The 20,773-nt window shown below is 44.9% G+C and overlaps 1 protein-coding gene across 5 annotated transcripts in view; it reads right to left on the reverse strand.

Annotated features, from left to right (window-relative positions):
* The window catches only part of ST7 (suppression of tumorigenicity 7), a 154,790-nt gene that overhangs the window by 102,573 nt on the left and 31,444 nt on the right, over positions 1-20,773 (reverse strand). Inside the window, exon 1 of one of the 5 annotated variants that reach the window (XM_054819855.1) lies at positions 10,412-10,793. The exons of the other annotated variants lie outside the window; for them this stretch is intronic. Coding sequence (XP_054675830.1) covers positions 10,412-10,433 — 22 coding nt within the window. The 5' untranslated portion in view covers positions 10,434-10,793. Of the gene's footprint in view, positions 1-10,411; positions 10,794-20,773 lie in introns of those variants that run through there. 5 annotated transcript variants of the gene reach the window in all.

Raw genomic sequence — 20,773 nt, forward strand, 5'->3', positions numbered from 1 at the left:
TTCTGAAATAAAGACAGCACTAACAGCCAGATTTTAGCCTATTAAAAAAACCCCAACAACAAAGCAATCAATAATTTTCAGAGATGAAATTCTAGTTTCTGGAAGCCAACTTGGCAGCACACTCCTCCCTTACCTATACGTAAGGCAGCACATGAGTCAGCTGCAATGCAGGGTTGCCCGTGCTGGCCGCGATGTACCTCCACCCTCTTCTGTCGGTATGTCTGCAATGCTTCTGGACATGAGAGGGTACTTCGATTTCCAGATGTATATAAACTTTTGGGCTTCCCACACAGGGGAACAACGAGAGTTACTAGCTACCATGGTACTGAATTCCCAGTTCCTGGAGAGAAGCAGTAAGACCAGAGCTTCACACCAGCATCTCCACTACATGGGAGACAGCTTCAGGCTCTTCCTTCACTAGGAAAAAACTGCTTTAACTTTGGTTAACTAGTCTGTTGTACAATCCTAGGAAAAACAAGGCAGTTATAGTTTTAACTCAGAACAGCTGTCAAAGTAAAAAAAAGAAAAAATATATATACACAGGTACTACATACATAAATAAAAACTGGGAGGTTTTTTTAACTTCTTCTTCCGTAGTTAAGATTGTTCAATGACATAAAGACACCTTTCTTCCTAGTGTAAACCAAAACACATTTGGAGTACATACAAATCAGCGAACCAAAGGAGAATAACTGAAAATGCAGACACCGCGTATTTACTGCCAGACTGCAGCTGCTGCCCGCAGTGCCCCGCTCTACGGTGACGGTGGCTGCGCTGACGTTCCAGATTAGAGAGTGACATCGCTTTGTTCCCTCAGGGAAGCCTTTGTGTTTAAGGGGATACTATTAAGACGGCAAGGCCAAACATGAGCCTTTTCTTCTTGTCTTTTTGCATAATTTGTGTATTTATATTTTATGGAAGAATTAATTAATTGAATGTCACTATAGACACATAAACAAGACATAACCTAAATAATTGCCAGGTGCATAGTTCACTGAACTCCTGCAGTACGGGGCACTGATCTTCAGGCATAGAATCATAGAATGGTTTGGGTTGGAAGAGACCTCGACAGCTTCGTTCCTCTCTGACAGGCAGCCAAGACCCGCAGAGACCTGAAGTCATCAGCATATACGCAATGCCCCAGCGTGACCAAGCTCATGTCTTTTTGCATCCAGACTGGTCACTGCAGGCTGTGACGCGCAACGCCCGCAGCAATGCCACCTTCCTTGGCATGGAGGTGTATCCTAGCATAGCGAGAACCCCAGTCATGAAAATATTTATACCTATGAAGATAACGCCAGAAAAGGTCCCATGTAAAGGCCTTTGAATGCCCGTTCTTTGTGCGACCCCTCTCTGCCATGACAGACCGCCAGCGCTGTATCCCTGGTAGGCAGCTTAATCTTTTGGTCATTGTAGCTGTTGTATCCATGTGGGCTGGGGCAACACCCAGTAGTCCCACTATAGCACATGTAACTGATATTAAAGAGGATACACTTGAGAAATCCTTTATCCCAGTGCCATCTCCTTGTGCTATCATAACATTCCAGCTGAAGCCTCAGAAAGACATCGCTATCAGGTCAGCAGTCGTAGAGGAATCTGCTCCGGCTTGTACAGCCACAGAGCCTCTCTTCTGCCCTGTGACAAAGGACACCGTGTCCTCCCGTACAACCTGCATTAGGCCTCTCACACTTGGCTGGTTTCTTGGAGGAACTTCCACTCTTGAATGTGATGCTTATGGCTCAGATCTTGCTGCTTTTTATGTGGCTGCTCTTTTCCACCGTTCGGAGCTTTTCTCCATCCATCTGCACAGGCAGCCTGATTATCACCCTCTTCACTCTGTACATAATAATAACAGCTTATCTGGAGTTATCACCGTGGACCACACAAGCAGCAGAGGACACAGAGAAGAACCAGGCTGATAGACATTGCTGAGGTACAGGAACACTTCCCCTGGCTTAGTTAACCCTCTAGCAGACCTTTGCCTCCACTCACGGCCTGTAAAATTTCCGGGGCTTTTTAGTTGGGACTGTTTGGGCTCACGTCCTTGTGGATGACAAAGCACAGCATGGGATCTTCACACACAACTCAACATGTTTCTTTACCAGCTAATTCGGCGCTTCTGATCTAATGTATTGTCTTTGATGATCTAAATCAAAGCTTGAGAGAATTTTATCAGCAGATGGATGGTTTGAGTGACTGGTTATTACCCCTATGCAAATACAGTGGCACAATTTACTACCACTGCAACAGTCTTAGATACCTTGCTAATGCCAGTAATGAATGCAGCTGACAGGAAAAAAAGGTTAGTGGTGCTAATATTTTCCACATTCAGCTCTTTTCCTGAATGTTAAATGTACCTTTTTAGCATCTTTCAGTATGGCTAATTACAATGCTTTTCTTTTTTTCTTTTTTTTTTATATTTGTGATCAGCAGTATTTCCCTTGTGCTAAGTCAGTTCAGAGTCAGTGTGACTCATGTTGTAAGTATCTGTAAGCCAGTGATTTATGCAGTTCAGGTTCTGCTTGGGATGCTATGTTCTTACAGCAGTTTTTCCTTTTCTTGGAGAGAAAGAGATCTTACAAGTGGAGTCATTGCCGTTCTCTGAGCTCCACAGAGCTGTAATATATACCCTTCCCCTCAGAATTTGCTTTCTAGTTGTGTCCTCACCATGCAATCCCTTACTACTTTTAAAAAATGCAGCAAACACATGAAGTGAAAAATATCTGATCTCCTTTCTCTATTCCCATCCAGGAACTTTTAAAATATGTAACTGAGTACATTTTCCTTTTGCTGCACTTGCAAAACCACAACTCATCAATGTCAAGACAATATCCCCTTAAAACTCCTTGATGCACCACAAGACAGGTACTTCCACACTCAGGCAAGTACAGCATGAAATCCAAATTCACAACAGCTTTCCAAGACTCATTCCTAGCAGTAAAAATAAGTTGGCATTTGCTGGACTGATGACATATATGACATCATATAATCACTGTAGACTGCAAAATCACTGGGCTAATGAGTGGCACATTAAACACGAGAGGCCAAGGGAGATGGATAATCTTTCCACTGGCATCTTCAAAACCTCCTCATGGCTTCTTAAGCTACACACCTTTTGAGCACAAGGCACATTCTTCCAGAGCTCATTCCCACCACCCTCTCATCCTTCTTCCTTGTTCAGTCAAACCTTTACAAAAGCTATGTAAGGGCTATACAAACGTGGAAAGTTCCCCCTACTGCCATATACTTTATCTGAAAAGCTCACCGACTTTGTATCGTTTTCACTTTAGGCTCCTGCTTTAGGCTGCAACACTATCTAGCATGCTTTGAGGGTCACCTCAGCATCCTTCATTTCACTGCACCAAGAAAAGATCTTCTCAGCCACTGGATTTCTCAAAAGAGGTCAAACATATCAGACTTCAATTTTGCATCACTGTCTTGTAGTCTCACAAGAATTTCCCTTCTACTTCCCATGTACTGATCAAAACATTTGATATACCTCAAGATGTCATTTCCAAATGAAAACCACAGAGAGCCCTAGGAAATCCTAAAATACTTTCCGTCTAATGCTGGGAAGCAATTCCACATTTCTTGGTCTAGGTAGAACATGGATTCACTTGCACTCCTGGTTTCTGAGCATCTTAAGTTGATCTTAAGTTAGAGTCCAGAGGAGGGCCATGAAGCTGATCAGAGGGCTGGAGCACCTCTCCTATGAGGACAGGCTGAGAGAGTTGGGATTGTTCAGCCTGGAGAAGAGAAGGCTCCAGGGAGATCTAATTGCAGCTTACCAGTACCTGAAGGGGCCTACAGGAAAGATGGTGAGGGACTGTTTATCAGGGAGTGTAGTGACGGGACGAGGGGTAATGGGTTTAAGCTGAAGGAGGGTCGATTTAGATGAGATGTTAGAAAGAAATTCTTTACTGTGAGAGTGGTGAGGCACTGGAACAGGTTGCCCAGAGAGATTGTGGATGTCCCATCCCTGGAAGCATTTAAGGTCAGGTTGGATGAGGCTTTGGCAACCTGGTCTAGTGGAGGGTGTCCCTGCCCACAGCACGGGGGTTGGAACTAGATGATCTTTAAGGTCCCTTCCAACCCAAACCATTCTATGATTCTATGATTCTATGATCTCTCTGCATAAGCTTCACCTTGATCAAAGCCAGCCAATTTTCCACCGAGCTACACAAGATTCTGGGTAGCAAGTGTTTTTCTCTGCAGTTGTACAGCTTATTTCCCTATTGCAGAGCCTCAGCATCCTATCCTTTACAACAGGGAACATAATGGCATTTCTAAGATCCTGTAATCTCTCATTATAGATAGTGACCTTCATATGAAAGGGTCTAAACAATGATGTTGCATCAGTATTTTCATCAAACTGAAAAGATATCCATTAATCTGGAAACCTGGAATACTCTATCTCCCTGAATCCCACATACTCTTTTTGTAGAATTTTACAGACCTTTTCCTGGTGCTTCAGGGATCAAATAGGGTATTGTAGCTAAGACGAAAAGAGACAACTTAGATATTGTTCTGTGAGTTAAGTTTTTTGTTTGGGCATACCCATTAATCACCCCCAAATTTCATGAAACTCTACTGCTTCTACCCCAGCTCAAATAATATGACACAGTCCTCACTGCATGTACTGGACTTCCTATCTGGGTCATGCAGCCCAAAGGGACTCTAATAATCTTTCAGCTGTCCTTGGGCATAAAGATTCATCCCTAATTCTGGTCCTGTAAATTAAACTGGCCAAAGTTGAAGCTTGTTTTGATCTCATATCATTTTGCAAACAGGCAGATGGATTGAGACGGTATCTTTTACTGGCTCTAACTTGGAGGTGAATCCTGCTTTGAGGGAGGCACTGGTGCCTTCAGCCTAAATTATTCTATGATTTTTGTCTTAAATCTGAAAGATCTTTTGTCATGTATTTGTCTCAGGCCCCTCCACTAATCACAGCTTATGCTTTTAGCTATGGCAAGGACCAACTGCATTTGACAATCTGGAAAAAAAAAGGTTACCCTGTTCACTACCTGCACCTTGAGATTTCTTCCTCGTTCCAGAAGCTCATGTGTGAACGCAACTGCACCGAAGACTACAATGGTACTCAGCAACCTTACATCAGATCCTTGCAACCTCTAAATCAATGAGATAGGAAAGGTGACCCAGGGCTGCAAGAGCCAAATCACCGAAGACTGTCAAATGCATGAGTCAGATCTAGGCTGCGAGATGTCTCCATTCACTTTTTCTATGGAGAGGAAGAAGGGGCAAGGTGCACTTAAGCCTTTCAAACAGCTACCTGCTTGTGAACAGCTCAACACAGCGAGTCCAAGCTGCCCTTGGTCCTGTCTGAGGACAGCTGAGCTTCAAGCCCTGGTTCTTCTGAGCACACATACAGCCGAGCCCTTGAAGACCTGACCACCTCAGGCATCTAACAAAGTAATACAGCCAAAGGAGTTTACAGAAACTGTAGAGCCCTCTCTTATCTCGTATTTGTATTTTTTTAAAATGCATTTATTTTAAAAATAACAACAATAGTACTCAGTAAATCCTCAAAATCTACTGTAAAGTAGGAGACGGGACTGTAGTTTCCTTTCAAGTATCTTGAAGCTTCACTGCTGAATTTGTCTAGTTTATTACAGCTCCCGCAATCTCAATCCCTTGCGTAATCCAGGCTTACTCTGGCATTTGACGCTGCTGTAGCCAAGCCTCTCTTTGACCTGGTTCTGCAGTTTGTTCAACAATCCTGACTCTGTGGGGAACAGTGGGAACCTCAGCAGCCAAATACATCGGTTTAAAGTTACAGCTTCTGGTATGTTCCTGTAACCGCTCTTTGACGTACAGTTGCCTGAGAAACCATCATAACATCATTGTGAAATTGTGGCTGTCATCTGATTACTTACTATTACTGAGTACTTACTATTATTACTAGTCTTGGCAATTCAGGATGGCAGTGGGCTATTTATGCTCAAGAAAGGAGCATTTTGGTCATCTGTTGGTTCGGTGGAGCCTGCTCTTGCAAGGCTGCCATCCCGCCAGAGTTTAAACAGCTGTGTCCCACCCTCCCCTGTGCTGCTGCTCATCTTAATCACCCCAACGAACCAGCCTGGGGACTCAACATGCTCAAAACGGACTACCGGCAGCAGTGGTCAGGTTTTGGCTGGCTCTTCCACAGGTAGGGATGAGTGCAGGGGAAAGGAGGAGGCAGGCACACTGGCCCAGGATGGCAGCACCCATGCCATTTGGATCATCTCATGCCTCTGCGGAGCTGCATCCTGGGCACCCCTCTCTCTGATGAAACACAGCATGAGGACCTCAGCTTCGCTGCAGCACTTGGCCAGCCACTTCATAGATATTATCTCTTCTAAGGTAGTGGAAATTGGTCTTAATATCTGACACTAAAGTCTCTTATTTCTCCACTGCTGGCTGCTGCTATTTTGCACGGGTTTATAAGACTGCTTTCCTGATGCCATAAAATCAATTATCTTGGTGCAACCTTTCCAATTTATTGCATGCTGGCTGGAAGAGAGTTTAGGAAAAAAAAAATGCCCAGGAACAAAAGCATTTTCTGAACAGACAGAGCAGAAGACAGTACAGTGAGCCTGGAACAAGCACAGCAGCTCTCCCTGATACACTTAGGTGGGCAGGTTTCCCCCTCTCCACAGCATTCCCCCACCCTCCCTGTGGAGAACAGCCTTCCACCATTAGCCTCGGGATGGAGGGAAGCTCCATTTGCCCTTTGGTTTTGCATTTCTCCTGCCCTTTGCTCAGCTCTCCCTTGGTGCAGAGTCTCTCCGCTTTCCAGAGGGCAGCTGCTGATCTACCAGATAGGGACCACCATGAGCATGTCCCTGAAAAGCCCAGGCTGGACGAGCATCTCCCAGACAACCTCCCACATGACCCTCACGGCTGCTAGGTTAAAATACCCCAGCATGAACAAACAAACACAGCAGTACTGAGAACATCACCTCAGACTTTCACAGCACACATCTGGGTCCTTTCAAGAGCGCTGGGGCGAGTGGTGTACACGTGTGTGTGCGGTTCCCTCCCCGCAGCTTCCTACTGAGTTACTCCGGCTGGGGTATCTGAAGCACACATGGTGCACATTCTCAGACACGCGTGAAATGGCCCTGTGAGCACCTCTTTGCTTGCTTTACAGGCTCCAAACTGCACCCTGCCCCATTTCTTCTCATTACACAGAGAGATTTGGTGGAGCCACGTCGCTCCGACCCCCGCAGCATCGCTGAGCCCCACCGACTGTGGCTGCTCTCACATTTCAGTTTACTTTGTGCCTGTGTTGTCTCTCCTGCAGGCCTGCAACTGCGAGCACTACGAGTCAGAGGAGGGATGTTTGCTGGTTATTTCCCCCAGGCTTGGGGTTATCTCCTCTCCCTGAAGTGAGCGTGTCCTTCTCGCGGGGCCCAGCTCCTCACTTGTTCAGAGCCCCACCGCTTCCCCGCTTCGGTGCAACGCTGCAACATCATTTCACCTTCAAAAAGACTTCATTCTCAACCTGATGCTTTATCAAACCAAGTTTTATTTACCCCCTACAGAACGTGACACAATTACGGTGAGCAGATAAATCTGCCAGGTCAGTTGAAGAGGTGGCATGGGATGGAGAGCTGCGCCCCCGCACAGACAGCCCCCCAATACCACCTGGGGCAGCATGGCTGCAAGTGCATCAGCACAAAAGCACTGAAGATGAAGGGTCTCGGGCACATACATTTTCTGAGGGGATTATAAAGAGGACACGTGACCGATGGAAAATACTGAGCATGACCGTACGGCAACGACCCTGCCACAGCGCAACCCTTCCCACGGACGCTTCACAGGGTTTTTGCTTTGCATGCTCTTCCCTCGCTCATCACGCGCCCAAGTGTTAGCAGCTGTTTGTGCATCGCCTGCTGCCTTATCCCCCTTTACAGGCCGCCGTCGCCTGCTGTTTGTCTTTCCCTACATCCAGGAGGCGATAAGCAGATGCCTGTGTTTCTACAATGGCCCTCGGACTATCCTTTATTGCCCTTCTGACTGCTGTGAAAAGCAAAAAGAAAAACCAGGATTGCTGAATGAGAGTTGATTGGACATTTAAAATGTTTTGATATCAAGTGACAGAATAAAAGGGTCTAAACCAGGGTTTGCTTCTGACCATTTTTCTTGGGTTTTTTAAGCAGAGAAAAGAGAAATAAAAGCCTAAATACTAAATGTAAACAGCAGGATTAAAAAAAAAAAAGTAATCTGCTCATTTCATGCTTTTTGGACAGCAGCAGAAATGGTTTCTGTCATGTTTTCAAGAATCAATTGATGTGGAATTTTATTAATTTATTTTAACATTACACAGGTCTGTCTAGTTGACCCAACGCTGCTCTAATCAGACAGAAATATTAAAAATTAGTTGCACCATTGTCATTTGACAGCTTGGGAATATGAAGACGGGAGGAGAGGGAAGACCAAAAACCCCTAGCTGTGACCGCATTGTAATTTAACTAATTCTGATACAATTTTCTTTTGTTGAAGCAAACCCGCCGTCCCTCCAGGAGCGGTGCGGGCAGGGCTGCTTACGCAAGGGCATCCATCACCAGAGGAACTCTGGGCTCCCGGGTGGTCCCCCGGGTGCGAGGTGCCGGCTGGCAGCAGAGGCGCAGGGCAGGGGGTCTGAACAAAGGCGAGGCCATGGCGCTGCCTTCGTCTGCCCCGGCTGCGGAGTGCAGGCAGGGACCAGGCACAACCTCTGCTCGGATCGATGGCAACTAGCCATGGTGCGTTTAACCCCTTTTTTTAAGGCACATAACGCCGCTAAACCTTTCTGGGAAAGGGGTAGTGGCTGTTACGGAAGCTCCCGTCACCCTTTTCTAAATTGTGGGAACCATGGAAACAAAAGCAGCCACAGCTGCTGGTGGTACAAACCCAGTGACTTTAGCCGAAAGCCCAATGTGACAAGCAAGCCATTTATTCATGCACCTCAGAAAACAAGAAAGGACCATGAAAATGAACAAGGCTGAATAATTTGACTTTCTGAGTATGCAGCACACACTTTCTGCAAGAGGGCAAGTATGCAACTGACTTTATCTCAAAGCAGGTTAATACGCATTTTGCAGAGGCAGACCCTGCAGACACACAGGCTGGGGCTTACAGATCTGGCCAGGGTATAAACAGAGGCAGCTACAGCATTCAGCATCTCTGCTCACGCTCCACTGACCCAGAGCTGCAAACATGTTTACAACCGTGCATGAAAAATGGTTCCCCAAACAAAAGAAATCTAACAGCAAATTTTGTTTTTTACGCTGTCTGACCTTGACCAGACGTTTTGGCAGAGGAGGATGGGAGCTGCCAGAGCCAGGCAACAGGACCGATTAACCCTTTGGGAGCACGGGGGTTTGACAGCCAGGAAGACGTGGTTACGAGCTATCCCGATGCTCTTACCACTTCCCATGAAGAGCCGAGCTGCAGAACGGGTCTCAGCCTAACGGCACGGAGACATTACACCACGCTGCATGTTATAACGCTCTAAAAGATATGAAGCACCACTGCTTCATATTCAAATGAGGTATGTCCTCAACACACAGAGTTATTTGTGCCCAAAATACAGTGTAAACCGACTGTTTTCTATTTTTCAGTCATCCGATAATCACTGGATCAGACTGGTCTCCACACAGCCGCACTGCCACCAGCAACATTATTGATACATAAACCCCCAGCCTTCCTCAACAGCCAGATTTGCCAGGCAGGTAATTGTTGTTCCTGGTGAAGCAAGGGCTGCCTGCTTTCAATGACATGCATCTGCACTGCTATTATACAGCAGACTGCCTCGGTTAAGATTTTCCAGCACAAAGATTAGGAAGAAACAAATAAATGATCCTATTATTTTGCATTTTTCACCTCATATTTAGAATTCCACCTAATTTAATTTTGCATTCTCCAGTTACAGGAGAGATCCCACGCCAGTCTCCTTTTTCCCAGAAACAAAAATGAAGCAAATGAGATGATAGCCTTTTCCTGCTCATTAAATCACTCTCCCCCAGCTCTCACCCATCTAATGCTGCAGCATTCCCAGTCCCCAAACATATCATCCGAGTCGCGCATTCATTAGAGGGTTTGCAACTCCCGATCATTACAGATGCGATCTTATCAATTAGCACATTCAAGCAAAGCTGCCTTTTTCTCCCCTTCTTTCAGTGGCCTGAATTCAGCAGCGCTGACAGCCCTACACTGCCTTGCTGCTGGCACCGAGGATGCACCCACAGTTTAGGAGGTAGATGCTTCCACCCCGGCATCTTTCGTTCCTTTGTAAACAGGCAAAGACCGCAGTTTCTAGCCAGCGACCTACAGCAAAGGGAATGCAAGCGCGGTGGGTACAGCGAGGATCAAACAAGCCCTATTCCCAACAGAAAAAGGATGTAAGTGGGATGCATTTACTTACATGAAGATTCAGTGCCAAACATGGCTGGCCCCAGATGCAGCTATTTTAAAAAGGAAAGAAGGAAAAAGAGTGGAAGACAGAGGGAGTGTATGAGAGTAGGGATGAGCGCTACACAGCAGGGGTCATGAAGCCAGACAATGCAGTCCGGGCTATCCAAGCTGCCAGATTCTCCTCTCCTCTCTCCTCCTCTCCCCTCCTCTGCTCCACACCGCAGACAGCTTTTCCTTGCAACCGCAGCAAAGGTCCTTCTTCAGGAAGCAAAAAGCAGGAGCTTCTGTTTTAAATCCAAGAGATAAGGGCTGGCCAGCGTCCCTTCCGTGATACCGGCAGGCACAAATAGGTAGCAGCCACCAGATACTGCAATCCCCAGCCCCTGCTCTCCGTAAGACAATAGCAGAGCTTATGCATACACTGGATGACGTCAGGACACTGCAAAGACTGACTGCTGCTAACCCAGAGGCTCGGAGGGGGCTTGAACGGAGCACGGCAATTCAAATGGGAATTCCTTTGTCACAAAAAGCAGAAGACAAAGAACCAGACATGTACTTCCCTTTGTAATGACAAAACCTCCACCCGGGGCTGTAACGCTAGCAGGAAAATATCTGCCTTGAATTCACACTCTTTTTCTCAGCTGCAAGAGATGCAAAGTGTTTCTGTGCAAAGAGAATAAATTTGGGGGACAAATGTCCTAGTAAATGCCACTTAGGGCATTTTCAGTAAGGGATAACCATGATTTTTTATCACTAACTCTCTTCATTATTTTTCCTTCAAAGAAAAATTAAAATACTGGGCCAATCTACACTTCAGACCTAATTTTCACATCAAAGTGCTAGCCAACTGTCTCATTCACTTAAATCTATTGTCAGAATACACTGTAGCAATGCTCTAACCATAATAAGTCACACATCTAAATAAAAAGAAAAACCCCAAACCACATTGATCTCAGTGATAAAAAGGCAGCCTAGCAACGAAAGAAATATTTTCCTTATTTCTTCTTTATTTCTTCTCTATTTTTTCTTTATTTCTTCTTTATTCTGCTAAACCACCTAGATCTAGTGTTTCTTAGCCTCCGTGGGTGCATTTTTGAGTGCATTGAGCTTATTTTTTTCTGACGGTCGGTAATTTAAAAATGTTCAAACATAGAAACAAAGCCCTTAGCTGGCTCCTTCCGATCCTCCCGCAGACAAAAGGACTTTGCCTGGCTTGTGCTGGCGAGAGCAGCCAAGCAGTGAGCTGATGGTCGGAAGCTACCAGACGTTGGGGGCCATCCATAGGAATGGCTGTCTGGAGGGGGCAAAACTGAAAAAATTTTGGTAAGTCACACTAATCAAGTACATGCAGCTCCAAAGATGGCAAAGACAGAAAAGTGCTGCTGGTGGATGAGGAGAAAGGAGATAAATGCAAGTCCCTTAAGTGAAGCACTTAAAGAAAAACAACCACCCCCCCCCATTTCTGAGCTTCTGTGGGTTAACCATTCCCAAACGCTCCTGCTGCTCTGTGTGCTAATGGGGGTTGTGCTGTTTGCAGAATACGCGATGCCACCCTGAGCAGCAGGCTGGAAAAACAAGTAACACTGAAGGCTGGCAGGACCTGCCACCGACAGATCTCCATGTGCTTCAATCATGAGGGAACCAAGCAGGTGTTGGCTGGGGCCACCGCATTACAGGCTGGAAAGCAACATACAGGTTGGAGCCACAGTCATCCTCTGCCATGCCAACCCCTCCGCTCCTGGGGAGGGGGAACATGGTCTCAAGCTCATACAATGTGCATGCCCACCAAGGTCCGTATGGACCCTCAACAACCCTGGCCCATGGGTGCTGTGAGGAAGGAGAGAGATCAAGAGGCTGTATAAAGCCTGACCTCCCTGTTCTCCCCGTCCTGGTGCAGAGTGTGGGGGGCATCTGCAAGGCACCCGAGCTCTGCTCCTGGTAACCTCCGTTGGCACAAAATGCTCTTCGACTGTTTCCCTGCTTTCCACCCCACACACTGAACAGTCTCTTTGTGTTCTGCACACACCATGAGAATACTTAGGACCAGCAGGCTTTTGGGAGCATTTAGCTGTATTTCATCTCTGGAAGAAAGCCATGGAAGAGGCCATACCCTGGGGTGAGACATCTAACAACGCAGTTGCTAATAGGCAACTTTTATTCTCTCCATTGGCAGGCAGGACATGGGTGCATGGTGACTCAAATACAACCCTTAGGCAATGACTAACCAGATGTCCTCAAGTCTGGACTTAAGCACCTGAATTAATGGTCCAGCTATTCAATCATAATGAATATTTGCAGTTATGTGCATGGATGCTCAGCACCAGGAAGACACATCCAAATTGATTTTGACCATAATGCTATAATGATAGTGGCACAAACCTTCTGACAAGGACCGTAGTTTTGCTGTTCCCAGAACTGAACTAGTTGTTTTGACTATTTAGAGCTGGTAACACCTCCTTCAGTCATAACAGCTTGACAAGAAGCTGCAGCGTAGGGAGCAAAGCAAGTGTTCTGGCTTGGCTTTCCAGCCACAGAGGCAAGTTCACAAAGGAAACATGTCTATAATGTACTGGTAAATCTCCCAGCATCTTTAAACACAAACCTCTGGAACAAACCCCCTAGTGTTTGTATTCAATGGCTGAAGAATAGGTTTTGCTCTGATGAGCAGATCTGAACTTCCCATAGCCTTATTTCCAAAGAAGATGCAAAACCTCAGGGCTTTCCAACGACATCCTTGGAGGTGTCTCAGAGCCCAGGCCCTCTGCCAAGTTCTCATTACACTGACGCACATACGCAGTCAAAAAACCTAAACAACCCATGCCGTATCTGTGGAAGGATTTCATAATAATCTATTTCATTAGAGTTAGACTTGCCAGGTCAGTGCTTTGCCTTGTGGGGAAGGTGACTCTTGACAGGTCATTGAAAGACTTCCTCTGCAATTCTTTCAAGTCTACCTAAAACACTTCATAAAATGACTTATAGGAAGTGTTAAAATCTGTTTCTGATCTACTGCTCTTGTAAGACCATAACCTTATAGTTAGGCTAGCTGGCTAGCAGAATTACAAATTTCTATTTCCTACCCTGAGTTTGGCTGTTGCTTTATTCTGTAAAGGGTCAACAAATTTAATCTCCACCTATGAGAAAGTTTCTCTCTCTTATACAGCAGTGAAGACAGTGTAAATTAGTGTACAGAGAACGTCAAAAGAACTCTCCTGCAAGAGTTAGCATCGCTGTGATTTGCTTACAATGGGCACAAGACATCATTCAAGAGTTAAGATTCATTTACAATGTAACTTCCACACATTTCTCCACAAGCCGGCATGAAATATTTAAAGCAGCAAGTATATTTGGTATTCAAAGCTCTCTGCTATGCATTCACATTTTCCAGAGAAGGGGATGTGCTCCTCGATCATTGCCAATCTTGAGCAGATATTCTTTATTCCTCAGTTTATTACTGCAGAAAAATAATACATGTATTTTACTTTGTTTTGTAAGGACACATGTCTAAAACCTAAAGCATAGTTGGAGTTTTAATAAAGAAGCTGGATAATGAAATGTTAAATTTTTATACAGATGTAAATTTCTGCTTTTGAGTAATTTCTCTGAAGAAAAACATCGTAAGCAGGAAATTGTAAGCTACCAACAGAGGTAGATTTGTACACATGCCTTATGCTGATCCACTAAACTAGAAATCTTTATTCTCTCTTGTCACTAGAGAAACATTTCATTTTGAGCTTGACCTCCTTTTCCACAGGATAAACTCTGGGAACAGGAAATGAATCCGTCTCATCTGTGAGGTTCTCCTGTCCCACTGCCCTGAGCAGCTGCCCTCAACAGGGGAGGTCTCACCCGTCTCCCCTGCAGAAAGGGAACAGGTCCCCTCTACAGGGAAGGGAGAGGATAATCTTCATTGTCCTCAAAGATGGGTAAGGGGTTTTATTAAGTTAGTTAAACTTTACTTTCCAAGTTCCCTGTTCTGTAAGGGCACTGAAAGTTTTTTTAAGGCATTAACAATTTTAATGCATTTAAGGTGCTACTGGAAATCTTTGTGTGGCCATGTAGTTAATCCACACTATTCAGCAACCGCCAAAAGGAATTTATTTTGCCTCTAGGAACCATAGCTCCCTCCTAAAAACCCAGCGAGAACCCCAGTCACCCACACTGCGACAACCTCCAGCTTCTGTAGTTTTTGTTGGCTCTGCCAACAGCTGCTACACCAATTATTGATCAACATGACACCAAGAAAAAGGTGTTTTTTCAGGCTGTAGAGAAAAATTAAGCCAAATAGCAGCACATATCGCTGAGCTACAGCTCCCTGGCTTTACACTTTCTCTGGCCTTGTTGTGCTCAACTTCACTGACCCTTAATTAACTTTAACAAATGCCTTTAACAGCCTTCCAGTACCTGAAGGGGCCTACAGGAAAGATGGTGAGGGACTGTTTATCAGGGAGTGTAGTGGCGGGACAAGGGGTAATGGGTTTAAGCTGAAGGAGGGACGATTTAGATTAGATGTTAGAAAGAAATTCTTTACTGTGAGGGTGGTGAGGCACTGGAACAGGTTGCCCAGAGAAGCTGTGGATGCCCCATCCCCAGAAGTGTTCAAGGCCAGGTTGGATGGGGCTTTGGGCAACCTGGTCTAGTGGAGGGTGTCCCTGCCGGCAGCAGGGGGGTTGGAACTAGATGATCTTTGAGGTCCCTTCCAACCCAAACCATTCCATGATTCTATGATGTTTCTAGTGAAAAAAGTTGACACCGCAATTACACCAGGAAGAACCTACTGTGATGGTACAACTTCAGCTTCTCCTCTTACAGGATCATATAATTAAGGCAGAAACAACCCCCCAAAAAACCAAAGTGAACGGCGTGCGCTGATGCTACAATGCCAAGTCCCTGACACAGAGGTGTGAACTATTACCCATCTGCAGGGTAATACTAAATGATGCTGCTGTCTCGGATACAGCACCTATGGAGCCATGGCTGTGGGAAGAGGGAGCGAGGACAGCCCTGAGGAGCACTTCCCGGCTCTGACCGGCTAGCCGCACAGTGGAAAAAATCCCTGAACATGTGAGCTGTCCAGAAGTTATCAGTGTTCTCCTCATAGCCTGCTCTTATCACCTTTTGTTCGACCACTTCCACCCGCATTCCCTCTTTGCAACTCGCTGTTCCCTTACTGCATTGGCACTGAAAGGAAGGAGTCTGCCGGCAGAAAAAAAGTCAAGGTCTTCATCCTGTTCAACAAACAAAGAGGATTTTAGACCAGACCAATTTACTGATTACAGGAATGTTTTTTATTTTTATTATTATTTGCTCTTGTACTGATTTTTCAAATATTTCTGTGTAGTCCATATTGCATTTACACAAACCCATTTCATGTAAAAATTCTTTTTCTGCAGCATTTTTAGCCAACGAATGCCTAGAACAACTAAGGTTTTTGAGTAAACGTGTGTGTATGCACACACATACACAAATGACAAGAAAAACTGAAGAACAAGTACTTAATTTTGCCACCATAAAATCTTTTTATGTCTGTGTTGATCCTTATCTGAGAGATGAAGTTCAAAAGACAGATTGCTTTTTTAAAAAGAGATACAATGAACCGTAATAGCCAATCATTACATTACTGCAATGTCTTTCAACTTCAATTTTAACAAAGATCTTAGCTTCAGCACTGCTCTGTAGATGATTACTGCAAGCCATTCACTACGGGCAGCGAGAGGCAGCTCCGAGGAGATGCTCAGCAATTAACAGAGGAAGTACTGTGTGTTCTGCCTCTCCCAGGCCACCCGTCTGGGGCACATCTAATGGACATGAAGCTCCAGCAGCTCTGAAATGATAGAGTATTACACACAAAAAGCTGTATGTAAAGAATATTGCGTACAAGAAAGAAAAGAAAGGATTAGCCCAGCTTAAGCACTTAATTCTAGGGTAAGGCTGAGACCGAGAATCCCAGGCAGGTGTCTAGCTCTCTTCAGAGGGCTGGGTGTTTGCTCCTCCTTAGCCTCATGATCTTGAACAAACCCCGAATCTTGGGCTCCTGTCTTCTCGTAGGAACCAGGAACTTCTGTAGGTGACAGTGTCTTGAGATACTTAGCAATACAGTATCTACTTCATCTCTGGAAGTAGCCCCTGGACCCTACCTGAATACCTGGGGTCTAGTAACAGGGAGCAACAGAACAGAAAGATATTCCTACTCCGTATGACAAACGATACAGAATACATCTTCCATTTTCAGCAACCACTTCCCTTCCAATATTCAGCATGAGACTGGAAAATAAGGCCATATCATTTTAAAAGTGGCACCGTATAGCTCACCCTCTGTATAGTACTGTCAAAAGATTAGCATGATGATTCACCTCTTTTTTATTTTGTTTTGTTGGTTTGGTTTTCTGTTTGGTGGGTTTCATTTTAAACACAAACCTGTTTATCCACAAATACCTAAGACAGTTAACAAGACAGTGTGACAATTTACTCACTGTGTGCAAATGACGTATCAAATCCAAATTAAATGCATTATTTTTGAATAACATCAAGCCTCACGGCCTGACAGAGCATGTGCAGTGGCTTCATTAAATTCTGAGAGCAGTTTTTGTCCCAAACATATGCAATTGTGTGATGCAACGGGGCCACTACTGTATCTGAAAAACGTACCAGTAGAACACACTACCTTTTGATATAATCCAGGGAGAACTTAAAAACAAAGGAAGCAAAAATCAGCACTGTGGTTAAATTAAATACATTTAAATAACCACCTATTTAAACTCATTTTTAAAAGAATAAAATATTAGAAGAAGAAAAACTGTGTGTGTCTTTTCTACACTGAGGGAAATTCCTGAAATATTTTGGTTTGGTTCTTTTGTATCCTAATATCAGGGTGATTTCCAAGGATCTATGCCACAGGACTGCACATAAGGTACACCTGAAAGCCTCAAATGTCAGAGTGAACAGAGCTAGATAACAAGTTAAAAAACAGATTATAAACAAACTATCATCATTTTTTATGAAACTGTCAGGGACCACAGATTAGGATTAAGGCCGACGCATAATAAACCGCATGCAAACTGGCATCAGAGGAAACGTGTGCCCCAGAAAAAACACAAATATCCAATTTATATGCATAAAAAATAAGTCTGAGAGATTTAGAACAGTACTAAACGTTGCCAACATTGCATTATGATCCACATTAATAATGTCTGATCTAATGCCAAAACTTCACAGTTAGGAGTAAGTTTGATTGTTGAGAGAGGAAGAGCAAATTTAAATTACTTCTCAGTCTGAGTAAACATAGTAAGAACATTAAGTGTGACATTATAAATAGCAATTTATTTCATCAAACATACGGGAAAAACTAAGAAGGACTTCTAAGCCTACGAGGGAATACCCACAAAACAGTGTAAGAAGGTATCCAAGGAATTTATCTGTTCACATGAACATGCTCCATGTGTCCCTGCTTAGTACCTCGGGAACCGGTCAGCCATTTCAACCCAACTTAGTGAAGGGATAGGAGAAACAAAGCTGAAACTCGCGTGCCGTGTGACAGCAAGGAATTACATAGGGAAGAGAGAACCTATGAAGGTCCCTGCTGGATGCGGGAGTGCTGTGTTGAGCACAGTCCCTAGGAGACAAAAAGGAATCCATTATATAACCATGGGAAAAACATCAAACAAGCGCTTTACTTTTATTTTCCTATGTGGATACTCATGTGCATAACAGTGGATGAACTGACATTGCAGCCATAAACAGAATACAGTCGTGGAGTCAGTAGGGAAACCAAGTCCACTGGAAACTGTTTCACTAGTTCCACTGGACAAAACTGTAGTCGTTTAAGGATTTCACTTTTCCCAGGATGGAGCATTTTGGTGGTGTCCCAGCCCCTCTTTCTATGGGTTCCACCCAGCTTCCATGTGGTACCAGCCTAGCAGACTAGAGATGTAAAATATCTCTCTCAGAATAAAAAAAATTAACCACAAAATTTAGTAAATGTTTGGATAACATGATTATCATAGCTTTTCTTGAGAAGGAGCTTCTAAGAGTCAAGAAAACAATCCAAGGAAGAGGCCCTCCTGAACCTGCTGCTTGATCAGTGTTAGGTTGCTGCAGGCACAGATGTCCATCAATGAGGCTCAGACTGCAGCCTTCAGGCAGCAAGCCTGGACACAACAATCTCATTTGCACAACACTCAACAGTAGAAGAATAAAGACTCTCCTGGAAATGCAACATTCTCCAAATTAAAAAAGGCTTATCTGGATAAAGGCCAGCCTGAGGAACAAATGTATGGTGAAGAGGAAGCCTCCACCAAAGCATATGATCATAATCCCACCAGCTTTTAGGAGATGTAGGCTCTTAAACTTGACAGACACCTTGGAAATGTTCTCCTAAACAAAGCATTAGAGAAAACTTCAGGTATTTAGTCATGGTAACAGCAGGCTTACCTATGCAAGTAGAAGAAAATAAGATTGGAAAGGGGGGGTGGCATCTTCCCTCCCCACAGCAGATTCAACTGCACCAATATCCTTCCCACCAGGCACGAGTCACAAAGGAAAACTGCAGAGACTCCCTTGTCCAACTCCATGTGGGAACTCAACTTAGGACGTACAGCAGACCTTTACTAGGAGCTCACAGCACTTACTGGTTCACAGGGCTCCTCTCACAGCAAACTACAGGGCTGCAAAAACACAAAGGAACCTCGGTAATTACGGCTTATGCCTTCTGCCCCATGATGGTCAATGTACAAACACCATGGTAGAACCATGACTCCAGATGGGCGTGATAAGTGGCATGGCAACTTAATGGCAATTAAATGATCAGACATTAACACTGTTCAAATTTCTCAGAAACTTGATACTAGTCGTGGGCCTCCCTCTGAGCAGAGCACACTGCCCAGGGCCAGGGTGCTTGTATCCCCCTCCTGGCCTCTCCCCAGGAGAGGTGGGTGGTGGTACCTGCAGAGCTACTGTGTTCCAGCAGTGTGAGGAAAGGATGGAGACATGGAGGTTGCAGCTCCCAACCTCCACAGCACTCATCCCAGGAAAGTCCTCGTCAGTATGATTAGAGAGCATTGATTTTCTGAATATTTTCATTGTCGGTTCAGCAGTTGCCAACCCCAGCAGTGCCTGTTTCTCTCTGCCAGCTACAGAGTACACAAACAGTCAGGCTTGAGCAGCTCAGATACGGACATCTACATATGTGTAGAAGTGTCTCCTGTGTGTCTGGGAGTTTTAGGGGCAGCATAGGGAAAGGAGAAGGCTACGCTGGTGTTAGGGGCCCCATACTTCACGGAAGGAAAAGTAGATCCCTGCACCCCAAACCTATCTTGAATTGTGAACTCTGCTACAGGTGCAAGTTCCCCTTGAACAGGTCCCAGGCTTCAGCGTGATCAAGTCACCCCAAGAGCAGATATTTAGCTGAGACACCCTTTTCCCCCTGCAGTTCATAAATCTCCATTACACCAGTGATATCTTGATACTTGGAAGCACTGTGCCACCCCTCTGGCATCAGTATCATGAAAGATTCAAGGGCTTGCATCCAATACTAGATGGCAGGAAGAGTTTATCAACTTCATCAGCCCAGGCAGGAAGGTCATGCTGAGCACAGCGTTTGCAGATACACAAAGCAGATAAAATCAGCAGGAATCACTTCACCAAAGAGCAAGTCTCCCCTGCCATCAGAGACATTCCTCTTCCTAACAAATTTAAGCATGGAGATACGCTCCTTTCTTCAAGTCAAAGGGTTTGTGGCCCTTCTGACATACCTGATTTGTTTACTTAAAGTCACCTAAACAGTTGTCAAACCAGACTGAAGAGTTTCAGCTTGTGGTAGAGCACGTGCGTACAGCTCTGCTCAGCCTGCAGGGTAGGCAGATTGCCTCCGAGCATCCCTCACTGACGCTTCACGAAACCCATCAGCCTTCAGATGGCTACAAGCTCTGCTTAGCTCTATTTATTGTCAGTCAATGTTATTTACCCACTTTAGCCTCCAGCCCTGTTTACACTACAGGCAAGTAGTGTTTGACACCACTTGTCCTTCACAGAAGATGGTTTGGTGGTTGGCCAAAACACAACCTCAAGCATAAGGAGCGACTCGCCTCCTGCATTCCTTGGGTTGATCAAGGCTGGCTTTGCAGCCCTGCGGGCACCCCCAGGGCAGAGGCTTGTGGGTCCTTTAAACTTCAGTCAAACAGCATGAGAAATATATCTTGTGCAAATAGTTTCATCTTTTTTAATTAAAATTCTTAAGAAAATGTATTCCGAAAGAAATGACACACACTATGGTGCCTTTCTCCAGCTGAACCCAAACATCCCTGGAAACAGAGCACTGGATGAATGTGGTCCAGTATGGCACCTTCTCTGATCTCAACTCTCGCATCTCTTTAAT

This window comes from Grus americana, chromosome 1, assembly GCF_028858705.1.
Source record: "Grus americana isolate bGruAme1 chromosome 1, bGruAme1.mat, whole genome shotgun sequence".
Lineage (NCBI taxonomy): Eukaryota > Metazoa > Chordata > Aves > Gruiformes > Gruidae > Grus > Grus americana.